The 14,409-nt window shown below is 28.2% G+C and overlaps 1 protein-coding gene across 1 annotated transcript in view; it reads left to right on the top strand.

Annotated features, from left to right (window-relative positions):
- Positions 1-12,316, top strand: part of Naa15-16 (N-alpha-acetyltransferase 15/16) — a 42,676-nt gene extending 30,360 nt beyond the window's left edge. The window contains exons 9-11 of the mRNA XM_035870491.2: positions 10,676-10,869; positions 10,984-11,092; positions 11,643-12,316. Of these exons, the coding sequence (XP_035726384.1) occupies positions 10,676-10,869; positions 10,984-11,092; positions 11,643-12,154 (815 nt within the window). The 3' untranslated portion in view covers positions 12,155-12,316. The remainder of the gene's footprint in view (positions 1-10,675; positions 10,870-10,983; positions 11,093-11,642) is intronic.
- Positions 12,317-14,409: the final 2,093 nt, after the last annotated feature.

Here is a 14,409-nt window from a genome sequence, read left to right on the forward strand (position 1 = left end):
GATTTTCCCTTTCGCTTGTGGAATTAGAAATTCGTGGCGAAGCTCTGTCGATCCGTTCGCTCGCGTTCTCCATAAACGTCATTAAGAATTCCGTTTCGGTGCGCTGCCAGTATTTTTACACGAGCAATGACCTTCCGCGGGTAGAATAGTCCACGGGCGAAAGTGTCATCGTCGTCGACAGTGCGCACATGTCAACACCGGGTTATATCTATATACAAGCGCACACATTCGTCACTTTCCCTCTGATTCGTCGCGAATTCGAAGCGAATTTCGTTTTCTCTCCTTCTTTGCGAAATTTTTTTCCTTTTCTTTTTCTTTATCTTTTATTTGTTTATTTATTTATTTATTTATTATTTAATCTCTGAGAATTTAGCCCTTCTATAAAAAAAAAAAAAAAAAAAAAGCCCCTTCGAGAAAGGACCCTTCTTCGAAGAAAATAATTCAATGAATTTAAAGGATTAAATAATTCCCCCTCCCTCCCTCCCCCCCTCCCCCGATACTTAATATCTCTTTTTTTTTCCCTAATATGTGAAATGAAATTAAATTAGTTTTTTTTTTTTATCTGGTGTATCAAAGTTACGATTTTGAAATGAATTTCATTTTCTATCTCTTTCTCTCTCTCTCTCTCTTTCTCTCTCTCTCTCTCTCTCTCTTTCTGTCTCTCTTTCTATGAAATTACATTACAAATAAATTCATTCAAATTTCTCCTTCGTCTTCATTCAAAAAAAAAAAAAAAAAAAAAAAAAGAACTGAAAGATATCAAAACGTAAATTAATTTCCCCGATAGATTTCTTCCTGTTTTTGCTGCATGAAGCAAGAATGGAATTAGTTTCTTTTGTTTTTTCTTTTTTTTTCTTTTTTTCTTCCTTTTTTCTCTTCGTCTCCCTCTCTTTTTTTCTTTTTTTTTTCTGGACAATATCAAAAGTTTAGTACCATCTGGTAAAGGAGATGATGGTGATATTCGATCTCGTAACGTTAGGGTTGAGAGAGGAAGGGAAGGAAGGGAGGGAGGGGGAAGAAAGAAGGCTCGCTCGAGTTCTAGGTTGCATAATAATTCTCTCCTTTCTTTTGTGTACGTGTGTGTGTGTGTTCCTCGGCCAAACGGGAAATCGACAGAGAAGGTATGTGCAGCCTCGCGTTAAAGCTTTCGAGGGAAATACGAGCCATTCTAATATTCGTATTTGGGAGAGGAGAGAAATATCGAGCCTAACTTATGTATAAACTTGTTCGCACCTCTCTTTCTATAAACTTCCATTTTCACGGTAGGGATCGAGTAATAATCGGCTTACAATAGAAATTTTATCGCATGTATTATCTAATTAGAAATCATACGTATGTATTTATATATATATATATATATATATATATATATATATATACATATAAGTGTTCGTGTGTGTATGTGTATGATGTATGATATAAAGATTCATTACAAATTCCCAGTTAAGTATCTCGTTCGTTTAAAGGAGGAAGAAAAATGAAATTAAGAAATATTTCATAATTTCATGTGTCAAATATTTGAAAGAGTATAAAATAAAAGAAATGATTTCAAATGATCGAAACGGAAGTTTAAACGTTTTTTTTTTTTTTTTTTTTTTTTTTTATAGGTATTACGTAATTAGTTCACGTTTATTATATAGGCATTTGATAACATTTTTATAATTCTTTTTTTTTTTTTTTCTTTTTTCTTTTTTTTTACTTCAATGCCATGATGTGACCCATTGAAAATGGAAGACAATCGACATGAACTTTCCGAACAACTTAAATACAATGAAAGTCTACTTGAAAGGTTCTTATCTCTCTCTCTCTCTCTTTCTCTTTCTCTTTATTTCTTTATCTTTCTTATTTCATTTATTTTCTTTTTTTTTTTTTCTCTTATTCTGACATGAGAAGTTAACATTCCAATGGCGTCGTGTATTCGCTAGACCTTACGATGTAGGGGCCTTTCCATTCGTAGATGGAAGGCCCACATGGTTGATTCTCTCCGTCTACGCTCCCTTTCTTATTTCTCTTTACGGGCCACGCCCTAACTATCTTGCCCAGCCGAACGTTCGTGCACCCTTCACCGCCTGAGAATACCAATATACATAAGTACATACATACATACGTGCATACATACGTACGTACTAACATATAGTATAGTAAATCGTGTTAGTGAATATACGAAACCTGATCGAGATTTTTTTTTTTTTATCTATCTCTCATCTATCGACCATTATAAAATGTTTGAATGAAATTTTTCTTTATTTTAATTTTATTATTTTATATATATATATAAATAATGTTTATAAACAAATATTATTTATTTGTTAACAAATGATCGATGATGATTTATTTGATTTTATTTATATATAAATAAATATTATCGATGTGATCCAACTAATCGATCATTATATTATTAATATATATATATATATATATTACATAATAATCATGTATAAATAATTCGTATACATAAATATTAACGTGAATTAATAAAGAGTAATATATAAATGAATTATATGTTATACATCAATTATTTTTATATAAGAAATGTTTATATATATATATATAAAAGTAATCGATGGATTAATTGGATCACCAATGATTACACATTCTCGAATATATCTCCATTAAAATTCACATATTTCGATAAAAAAAAAAAAAAAAATAAAAAAACATTCACGTTCAAAATATTAAAAAAAAAAAAAATAAAAAAAAGACGTTCACTGGCAAATTACATCTACCTATCTCTTTATTATAAATATTCAGTAGATTCTTCGTAACAAAACGAAGAAAATTCCGAGTAACGTTATTTCACCCCACCCATTCCCTTTACCCCCTACACCTCGTTTATTCAATTTTTTTACCTAGTCCGTTATAACGTCATCGAAAAGAATCAACATACAAAAAAAAAACTGAAAACACGAAAGATAAGAAAAGTAGAAGAAAAAGTGTAAAAAGAGAAACAAAAAAAAAAGAAAAGAAAAAGAAAAATAAAAACCCAGAAATTATAAAAAGATAATTAACTTTTCTCTCACTTTTGTCATACATTTACTGACGTCCTTATGAAATAAGCATTATCGATGACGTACAGATTCTCAGAAAGATCTCTTATTAAATGATCCATATTAAAGATGATCGTTTTAGGAATTTCATGCAAATCATACGAAGTATTCTTCGAATTTCTTTTATGCTTACGCATTATAAATTCGTCGAAATGTTATAAGAACGGATACTGTTAGTTCGTTAGTCATAGAATGAAATTAGGTAATATGTATTTACAGGTGCCATGCATAAATGCACGTGCGCACACATATACACCGTACACGTATTCATAAAGAGATTCTCTCTATTTTATTTATTTTCTGGAATCCTTCGAACAATTACCAGATATAGTAAGAACATTACCGTTGCATCTTACGCAACATTCTGATTTATCCTCGCACAATGATTAAATGTTTACTTGATTGTCGGCGACTTTGTTGAAAATACGCCTTCTGTGTGTCCTCGTGTAACTTTTTTCTTATTTTCTTTACTCTCTCTCTCTCTCTCTTACACACTCTCTCTCTCTCTCTCTCTCTCTCTCTCTCTCTTTATTTATCTATCTATCTATTTCTATCTTTTTCATACATACACAAACTTCGTCATGATTCGATAAAAGATATTTTTTTTTTTTTATAACTCACACATAAAACGATGTAAGGAACGTTAATAAGCCCGCAAAAATAAGTACAGACCATTATTGAGATAATCGAAGCGTCTCATCGCTCTATATATATATATATATATATATATATATATATATATATATATATATATATAATACTCTTATATATAATATTCTCTTTATATACATACTCTCTTCTACTTGTTTTAAGGACGACTTTATAAGAAACGCAAAAGAGACGCTTTTGTAATAACTTGCGAACTCTCTTATGCCGATTAAAAACGAAAAGAAAAAAAAAGTTAAAAACAGAGGAGAAAAAAAGTAACAATAAAAAAATCAATCGTTGTTGATATCGTCGGCGAGATCAAAAAAGATATGAAGAAGGAACGTTTCATAATCTTTTTTTTTTTCTTTTTTTTTTTTTTTTTGTAATCTTTATTTTAATAAACGAATACGAAGGTGTTCTCTGACAGATCACTATTTGACCATATGCAAATATTATGCATTTCATGTAAATTCTTTTTTCTTTCTTTTTCTTTTTCTCTTTCGTGTATGAAATTATCATTTTTGATTGTCCTTGAAGAGCATAGAAAAATAAAAATACAATGTCTATAATAATTATAATATTTAATTCTATCATGTGGCGCCATGTAAATCTTTTTCTTCTTTTTTTCTTTTTTCTCTTTTTTTTTCTTTTTTTCTTTTTTTCTTTTCTTTAGAAATTATAATTCTCGATCGTCCACAAGGAGCACAAGGAAATATAATAAATCAACCATAATAATTCTGACGTCCAGCGCTATGTAAATTATTTCTTTTTTATTTTTTTTTTTTTTTTTTTTTTTTGTTTTCCATCTCCCTTTTGTTTTGTTCCTTTTTTGCTTTCTTTAGTTTCCTTTATTTTCTTTTAAAATTATAATATTCGATCGACCGTAAAGAGCTATAGAAAATGAAAATAATAATTATAATAATTACAATAATTTTGTCATTTATTTTATATCAATTATTCTCTTCATTATTATAATTATTGTTATTATTATTATTATTGTTATTATTGTTATTATTATTATTATTATTATTATTATTATTATTATTATTATTATTATTATTATTATTATTATTATTATTATTATTATTATTGTTTCCTTTGGAAATTATCATTTTTTCGGTTTTTCCTTAAAGAACAACACAGGAAAAAACAATAGAATTATTCTTAGATATAGCGTTAGGTAAATTCTATTTGTTTTTTTTTTTTTTTTTTCATTCCTCTTTATTTTCTTCGGAAATAATAATTTTTGATTCATTGTAAAATAACAGAGGAAAAAAAAACAATGTAATAATTGTAATGATTCCCGCTGTGCAGCGTCATCGTCGATTGAAAATTTTTCATAGAAAATAACGTGTTTCATCATCGACTATACCTGACAGAGGTTTATGTTTTTTTCCTTTTTTTTTCTCTTTTTTTTTTTTCTTTTTTTTTTCTTTTCTTTTTTTACAACCGTACGTTCTTGAACTTCCGCTCATTCAGATTTCAAACTTGCCAACACGGATGTTATTATTATTATTATATAGATTATAACAGGAATTTCCGTGATCACGTTAATGTTGTAGAAATAATTCGTGACTCGAAAGGAAAAGAATTTCTTTTTCATTCATAAATCATTGATATTTTATGTGTATAATCGTGTTTACAAATTATTTCATCGGTTATATAGTATATGCTATTAATACGATTTAATTAACAAAAGCAGAGATTTATTATTTATTATTTAATATCTATATATATATATATATATATATATATATAATAAAATTAATAAATAAAAAATTTAACATAATACATTCTTTCATATTTTCGTTAAAAAAAAAAAAAAAAAATCGTCAAAAGAATATTACACGAATGTATTCGAGTTTGTATGAATTAAGGAACAAGTGAAATATCATTTCAACATATCTCGGTCTTCTTTCTTCATCAATTTGACATCTAATTGTTGCTTAGAAGAGTATCCTTTTACATTCACTTTGTCCTTGCTATACCCATCATTTATGTTGGTCTACTTTGCCTAATCGTTGTCCTTATTTTGCTTGGCAAATTTAAATCTATCGCTTTTCTTTTCTTTTTTTTTCTTTTCTTTTTTTTTCTCTTTCATTAATTATTATTATTACTTTGATATTGTCAATATCTCTGTTAGCTTTGTCATTTATTACTTAATAAAAAGAAAAAAAAAATTAAAATAAATATATACTGTAAAAATTGCATAAAAAAGAAAAATAAATTAAATAAAAACCAATAAAAACCAATAAAAATATTTACATCAATTAAAATCAATATTTATGTATACTTTTGGATTGCATTTGTCTATCACTGTATGATTGTACATATATATATATATATATATATATATATATATAATTACGTAAAAAAAAATAAAAATAAACAAATACATACATACGTATACATATGTGAATAAATAAATAAATAAATAAATAAATAAATAAATAAATAATGAAAAAAAGATATAATTATCGAAATGAAAGGAAATCGATTATTCTTCTCGATCAGTCATGATTATTTGCTTATAGCAATTGGCTTATACTTAGATATATAAAGTGGGAGTAATAATCACGTGTACAATATGGTACCGCCAACAAGACGTTTTGAAGGCGCGGTCTTGCATTGAAAATAACCGGATAAACGATTTCATTTCGCTTTACCTCGAAACGCAAGGTACCTGTTACGTTAACAATCTGCCATGACGGTAAATGCTACGAAATGGAAAAGTGTGTGGGAAGTTCTACGTCGAATCGTTAAAATAAAATTGATTCTATTGTATTATAACGGTACCAATACGTACGATCAATTCAAAATTATACATTTTAAAAGTTAAATCTTTCTTAAATGACTTCGATCGATTAATTGAAAATCACAAAATAAAAAAAAAAAGAAATAAAAAAATCAGGAACGATTCGCTTCGCTTGTTAGGAAAAAAAAACATAAAAAAAAAAAAAAAAGAAAAAAATATGGACGTGTGCGTTGCAAAAGTATATGTTACGTTATTTAAATGACATTAACATTTTTCAGTTTTACACGTAAATTAATTTCATAGTCATTTTAAAGTCAATTATCGGCATAATTTTAAAAACAAAGTTAATCGATTTTAAAGATTTTTTTAATTATACACCTTAATTTTCTATTTCTTTTAATTATACATCCTAAATTTTCTATTCTTCTAGTTTATGAAAATATTAGGATACGTAAAATACTTTATTTTTAAATATATATATATATATATATATATATATATATATATATATATATACAACACTAATTTAGAACACATGATTATTATTGACTGAACAGTCAATTGGCAATCAAAAAAAAGTAAATCCAATTTGTTTTCAAGCAGCTATTATTATTATTATTATTATTATTATTATTATTATTATTATTATTATTATTATTATTATTATTATTATTATTATTATTATTTTATTATTATTATTATTATTATTATTATTATTATTATTATTATTATTATTATTATTATTATTATTTCGCCGCATATTAAACTCGGTAAAAAAAAATTTTAATATTTACATTTAATCCAATCGTTTTGTTTAATATCATTAGATCTATAGATATTTCGAGAGAACGATTAATAATGATATATAATATATCATTAATAAATTTATGAATAAATTTTTACGATAAAAAATTAATGAATTAAAAATATGTGATCGAATAATATTTATGTGGAAGGACAGGAAAAATGATTAGAAAAATTTCCCATAGAATTTTCTTGGAAGGAATGGATTAAACTATGGGATAAATATCCGATGAATTAGCATTGTGGGATTCGAGTAAGAACGATAGAGAACAAAATAATATAATGATTAGATAGTTAATATGACTAAACTATGTGACTCATGCTTTTCAATTGTTACTTTCATTAATGATTATAGTCTGAAGATGTTCTAAGTTAAAAGAATTCTCACATTCAATTATTTATTATACTATAATAATTTCATGTAATAATTATTTAATATCTATATGAATGAAGAACCATTTATATATCTTTTAACAGATTAGATACTTTCAATTTTTATTATTTACATTTCATCATTGTCATAATGATGAGAAAATAATTATCATTTGCTTATCAGATTTTCAATAGTATATAGAAGTTATTAATGTGTACTAATATTCTGTACTATAGAATAGAAAAAGGATAATAAGATAATATAATAAATACATAGTAAGACATTATAAATGATTTATGTGTATATTATGTATAGGGTTGGCCAATAATTATAATTGAAATTTTTAATATTTTATATTTAAATTAACAATATTATATATTCTTTCTTTCTTCATTGTTTATTATATATTTTACTATTATATACTATATATAACTCAATACTATGCTATATTATATTATATTAATTATATATATTATATATACATATATATATAATATAACATAATATATAATTACAATACGATATTCTTTTTATATATAATAGTATATTATTATCAAATTAAAATACAGATATTAATTATAAATTTTATATTATTTATTTAGATATAAAATATTTTATATTTATATATAAAATATATTGAAAATTGGTCAATCATATATATAATTTAGAAAAAGTATTTAAACGTTTAAAAGAAAAATTGTTTAAATTATTCTCGATAAAAGAAAAAGGAATGAATAAGTAACAATAATTGATTATAAAGTAATAGAATTTAGATTACGTGTTAGAGAGTTAAATACACGAGATACATCTAATCGCGTGCCTTTTATCGAGGGATGCGATTAGCATAAATGTTTCGCATTGGTGCCGGTTACGAGCTATACTTGCTCCACATTCCTACGCGTACTCACGAAGCGTGCAAGGTCCTCTCTGCTTCTTTATCAAGGATATACGATTCTTGCATACCCATTTCTAATTAAGAGATCGTGACTAGTTCTTCTCTCCGAGTTGCATTCGAGTTTATGCGAAATCTACCGTATTCGTATAACACTTGTGAGAAAAATGAATTATTAAAAAAAAAAAAAAAATAAATAAATCAACATTGATCATTTCCATTGACAATTTTCGCAATTCGACATTCAACATTTTCATTCTTATCGAATTTGTTGACAAGTGAGATTCGTTCGCGTAAATAATATAATTTAATTTTCCACAAATTTTTTTTTTTTTTTTTTTTTTTTTTATGCTACAGGAATCAAATTCTGCATCATAACTCTGAAACTTTCTTTTTTTGCCATTTGTGTAAGAAAGAATGTGAACTACTGCAAAAAAAAAAGAAAAAAAAAACAAAACAGAAAAATTTGTTTTACAATCTGCATTGCAAACATTTTTGTACATCTTTTTTTCTCTCTTCGCGCTATTCAATCTATTTATTTCGCACAGAGGGAAAAATTCAAAAAAAAAAAAAAAGTAAAAAAGAAAAGAAAAAAGGGATAATTCTTTTTTTTTTTTTTTTTTTTTATGCAATCCTCCAACAGGAAATATCTTTGCCGATGAAATCGAAGCTCTCTTTCTTTGGCAACTTCTATACTATTTATGGCCGAATTTACGGAGCATATCAGTGCTCTCGGCTAATAAAACTTTGGCTATTCGTTATATAATTGGAAAGCGTGTTTCCTTGTTGCTCTATAAGTTCATTATTAATTCGAAAGTAATTAAAATTCGTCGAACATGTGGAATTCATATGACGCAACGATTTATATACATAAATATATATATATATATGTAGGTATATATATTTACATAGATCATACTTGTTTTGCATAAGACAAGTAAATGAAATTTTTTCCTATTTACATTGGATATATCAATTCAATTGTAATAGTATTAAAAATTGAATGACGTTAACAATTTTTAAGAAAGAAATAGAACAAATTTTTTTGTTCTTTTTTTTTTTTTTTTCTTTTTTTTTTACACTATTAAGGATCATTGAAAGTAGTATGCAAATTAATTACGTAGAAATCATTTGTTCGTATCAATACGAACAAATTAAGTATTAATTTATTATATCATTACAAACAAGGAATATTTTCAAATGACATTGAAAACTTTAAGCGAACATAAACAAAATATAAAACAAATTTCTTTTGTACTATTAAGAGATCTTATTATCGAATGCATTCGAATTGATTGCTTGTGAATTATTTGTCCGTGCAATTTAAAACAAAGTCGAGTGAAGTTAAAAAATTTATTAAAAAAAAAAAAAAAAGAAAAAAAAAAGAAAGAAAGAAAAAAAAAGAGAGAGAAAGAGAGAAAAGAAAGAAAAAAGCAGAAAAATCAAACAAATTTCCTCATCCTGTCGTTTGGATCTTTGAAAGTATTTATATTACGTACAAATCAGTTTTCATGTTGGTTAATAACCGGAAAAGATAATTAGGTACACCTTGTATGTCACATTATCGGTCATCGTTCGATCGATCATTACGATCCTTTCTATTATACTTCTGGCACTTGTACGTATAAATCGGGATCGGTATAATACTTAGGGGAGGTGACGGGGGGGGGGAGCTCTGCACGTGATCGAACAAGACGCGAGACACGTGCATGCATGCCATATAATCACTAACGAAACCACTTACAGTAGATCTCTCTCTCTTTCTCTCTTTCTCTTTCTCTCTTTCTCTCTTTCTACCTTTCTCTCTTTCTCTCTTTCTCTCTTTCTCTGTACGTTCCGTTCCGTTCTTGGAAAAACTGGAAAGACTTTGCGAAATCTATTCGAATAATTGCTACCTGGTCACGGTATACCACTTGACCTTGGCTAATAAAATTCTCTGAGTAAAAGTGACAGCGTTGAAGTAACGAACGAGAGATCTTAACGTTGAATTTAACATTACTTATCTATTTGAATCATTTAAAATTTGATAAAGTTAAAATTGATTTTTCTCTTTCTCTCTCTTTCTCTCTCTCTCTCTCTCTCTCTCCTTTTCTTTTCTTTTTTTTTTTAATCTTTCTCTTCCTTTTTTTTTCTTTTTTTCTTTTTATCGTCAACAGAAAATTTGGCACCGTCTGAGTTGAAGAAGCTTAGGAACAAACAGAGAAAGCAACGTAGGAAGGCTGAATTAGAACGACAACAGGCTGCCCAAGCTCAAGAAAAAAGGGAACAACATAACAAGTCTCGACAACAAACAGATCCTGATTTAGAACAACCTACATTGGACGAACTTATTCCAGAGAAATTGGAAAGGGTTGGTATATTATTATAATCTTATAATTTTTTGTTTTTTTTTTTTTTTTATCAATCATTTTTACAAACGAGCCTTTCGTTTTGATTTATCAATGATGAATGTATGTACTTTCAGGTTGAGGATCCTTTGGAACAAGCGATAAAGTTTTTACAACCACTTCAAGATCTAGCAGCAAATAGAATAGAAACCCATCTAATGGCTTTTGAAATCTACATTCGTAAAGGTAATGAAATTTCAATTGGGAGGATTAATATAGAAATGGGTGAAAAATGAAGGGGGATGCTTTATCGATTTTTTTTTTTTTTTTTTTTTTTTTTTTTTTTTTTTTTTTTTTTAATTTCTATAATACGTCATGTGTTATAATTATAACACAAGATTGTAAAATATGTGTTTATAACGCATGGTGTTATAGAGTAACTTCCTAACTTATATATCTTATGTATATCTATATATAACATATATATATATATTCTAATTTATATAATTTTCAAGTATGATGTCTCCTCTTTCTCCATTAAAAGAATTTTCTTTCATTTCATCATGAAAAACTAAATTGTCGCTTCATATTCATAATTCAACATATTTTTTTAAACATAATTAGTACTATAATTTGTGTAAATGCAAAGAAAAAATTACGATTGTATAGAGAATTAAAATTAAAAACAAGTAATATATCGACAACGACAACGACGACGACAACGACGACAACGATTATAATGATAATATTGATGATGATGGTGACGATGAATGAACTAATTCAAAATCTTTTCCAGGTCGTACTTTATTAATGTTGCGGTCAATAAAGCGTGCTCATAGGCTGGACTCGAATAATCCAGATCTCCATACGTGTTTGGTGCGATTTTTATTGAATACAAGTCGTTTGTCATTGGAGGGTGCAGTAGGTGAAGTTGTGAAGCGACAAACGGCAGACATATTCTCAGATTCAACGGCTGTACAATTGAATGCGGAATATTTGAAGAAAAACAGGAACTCTCTGCCGCATTTGCTTCAAGGTGCAAGAATGTTATATCTTTTAGACCCGTCGGCTCAAGCGAGAGCCTTGTCTCTTGTTACGAATACGGATGAACTTGAAAATGTGACGCTTAAGAATTGCACGAAGGTGCTAGAATCTATGCAAAACGGTGACTTTGGTTACTGCGACAGTACGATAGCCGAATTTATATCAAAATGTCACAAACTCTTCCCGTACGCTACTGCGTTTCGGCTGCAGGAAACAAAACCTACTGCCAATCATCAAGACAAGGAAAATTCTATTAAGAACTGATCCAGGTACGCGCTATCTAGCGTCGTCACTGGCTTGCTACTACGTAGTTAGGCGAGGCAATCGTGAGAGGCGAAATATCGAAACTTATCGATCTACGTCGAAAGATTTAAAAAAAAAAAAAAACGAAAAAAAAGAAAAATTATTCAATTTAAAAATTAACGAGAGAGAGAGAGAGAGAGAGAGAAAGAGAGAGAGAGAGAGAGCGAGAGAGAGAGAGAGAGAGAGAGAGAAAGAGAGAAAGAGAGCGAGAGAGAGAGAGAGAGAGAGAGACAGAATTGGCGATCAATGAGACAAGTAGCGACAGTATGTACCATAGGTCCATGGCTGTTCCTAGATCTTCTACATATAGTGTAAAACAGTGAATGGAACAGTGGCTGGAACGGTGCTGGATAAAGAAACTTAATCAATTGTAATAAGACGAGATGTGACGGCACCGAGAGAGAGAGACTCCTAAATAAGGTCCCGAATTTTAATATAATTTAACAGAAGGACTGGCATAGATTAATATTATAGAAGAAAAAATATAAGAAAAGAAAGAATGAAAGAATTGGAACAAATTGATCAAAATGCTCTTAGTTTCTCAAGAGCTCGACGATCTTAAATATTACCGTAAGAGGACTGGCTATAAAAGTGAAGAATATTAATAACAGTGTACTTGGTAGGGTGGGTAGGGAGGGATGGGGGTGGGGGGGAGGGGGTTTATAGAGAAGTGGATAGGAAAGGGGTTAGGGAATGGGGAGCGGTGCAGTGTGTAAAATAAGACGTGCAAGACTAACGTATTGGTACAAAGAAAAAAAAAAAAAGAAAAAAAAAACAAAGAAACAAAGAAACAAACAAACAAGACTTGTATACATTCATAACGCGCGCGCTTAATGAGTATTTCTACTCAAATATTAAGGGATGTACTGTCTCCAGCGATGCCTAAATATTACACTCTACTGTGTAGAGTCCGCGTAAACTTAGACTATCATCGAGCATCGATTAAAACTGTACCATGCATGTCCGTCGCTGCAGTTGAATGGACCTCGTTCCATATCGTATAAACTGACTAATTCTTCTGGTTCGTCTTACATCATCTTGTGAACTGGTTAAATCAAGTGAATATGCGATATTTCTAATGTTTTTTCTTCTCTAGAAAACAAAATATACATACACATGCACGGATAAACAGACACAGACAGACAGATACACATACACACATACATACACACATACATACATACATACATACATACATACATACATACATACATACATACAAATAAATAAATAAACAAAGAAAATACACACGCGTGTTTGATTAGTTCGTTCGTTCGTTCAGGGTAATGATCTGCGTTTTGATTGGAGACCCTGATGATATTCCATCGAACAGTTTATTAAATGAAAAAGTAGTTGTGCTCATCTACGAAAGTCTCTGTGAAAGTTACTATTAAGAATCATTAAACTGTGCGTATTGTATACGCAAATTACCAAAGTATCTTATAAATTGAAATCAATAAGTGTCGATAAACGAATATCATGCATCTGTATGTGTTAACAGGATTACAGGAGTTTTAATAAAAATAACAGTGAAGCCTACCGGTATAAATCGAGAATCTTTATGATTACCTCGCTTTCGTCTGAGATATTTAAATAGATACTCATAAGTTACGATTCTTTCTTAGCGAAGGTTTCTCAGTTTAAAAAACGACATCGATATCGTAGAATGATAATTACCAAGATAACGATAACGATAATGTTAACGATGATATTCATGATGATGATGACGATGAAGATTACGATGACGACAGTGGTCATGATCATGATCATGATCATGATGATAATAATAATAAAATAATAATAATAATAATAATAATAATAATAATAATAATAATAAAATAATAATAATAATAATAATAATAATAATAATAATAATAATAATAATCTTTGTACATACTTCCAGCAATACTTTGCCAATATATAATCTATCTCCAGTCTCTATCTATTTTCCATGGTATAGTAGGATATAATTTTTTTTTTTTTTTTTTCTTTCAGTCGAGAAATTATTATTCTGTATGGACGTGCTATGGTTCACATACTCGCTCCATGGTAAATTCGCGAACGTCTCGTAAGATAGCTACGTCCAATTGTAATCAATTATAATATTAACAATATTTATTATACTTAAAGTCTATCCTCCCACAATTTGAAAATGCTAAATATCGAATATAAAAGATATAGAAATCGATGGAATCTTGTATGAAAATATTATCAAA

Source organism: Vespa mandarinia, chromosome 2 (genome assembly GCF_050613455.1).
Source record: "Vespa mandarinia isolate Hongniang chromosome 2, ASM5061345v1, whole genome shotgun sequence".
NCBI classification, from domain to species: domain Eukaryota; kingdom Metazoa; phylum Arthropoda; class Insecta; order Hymenoptera; family Vespidae; genus Vespa; species Vespa mandarinia.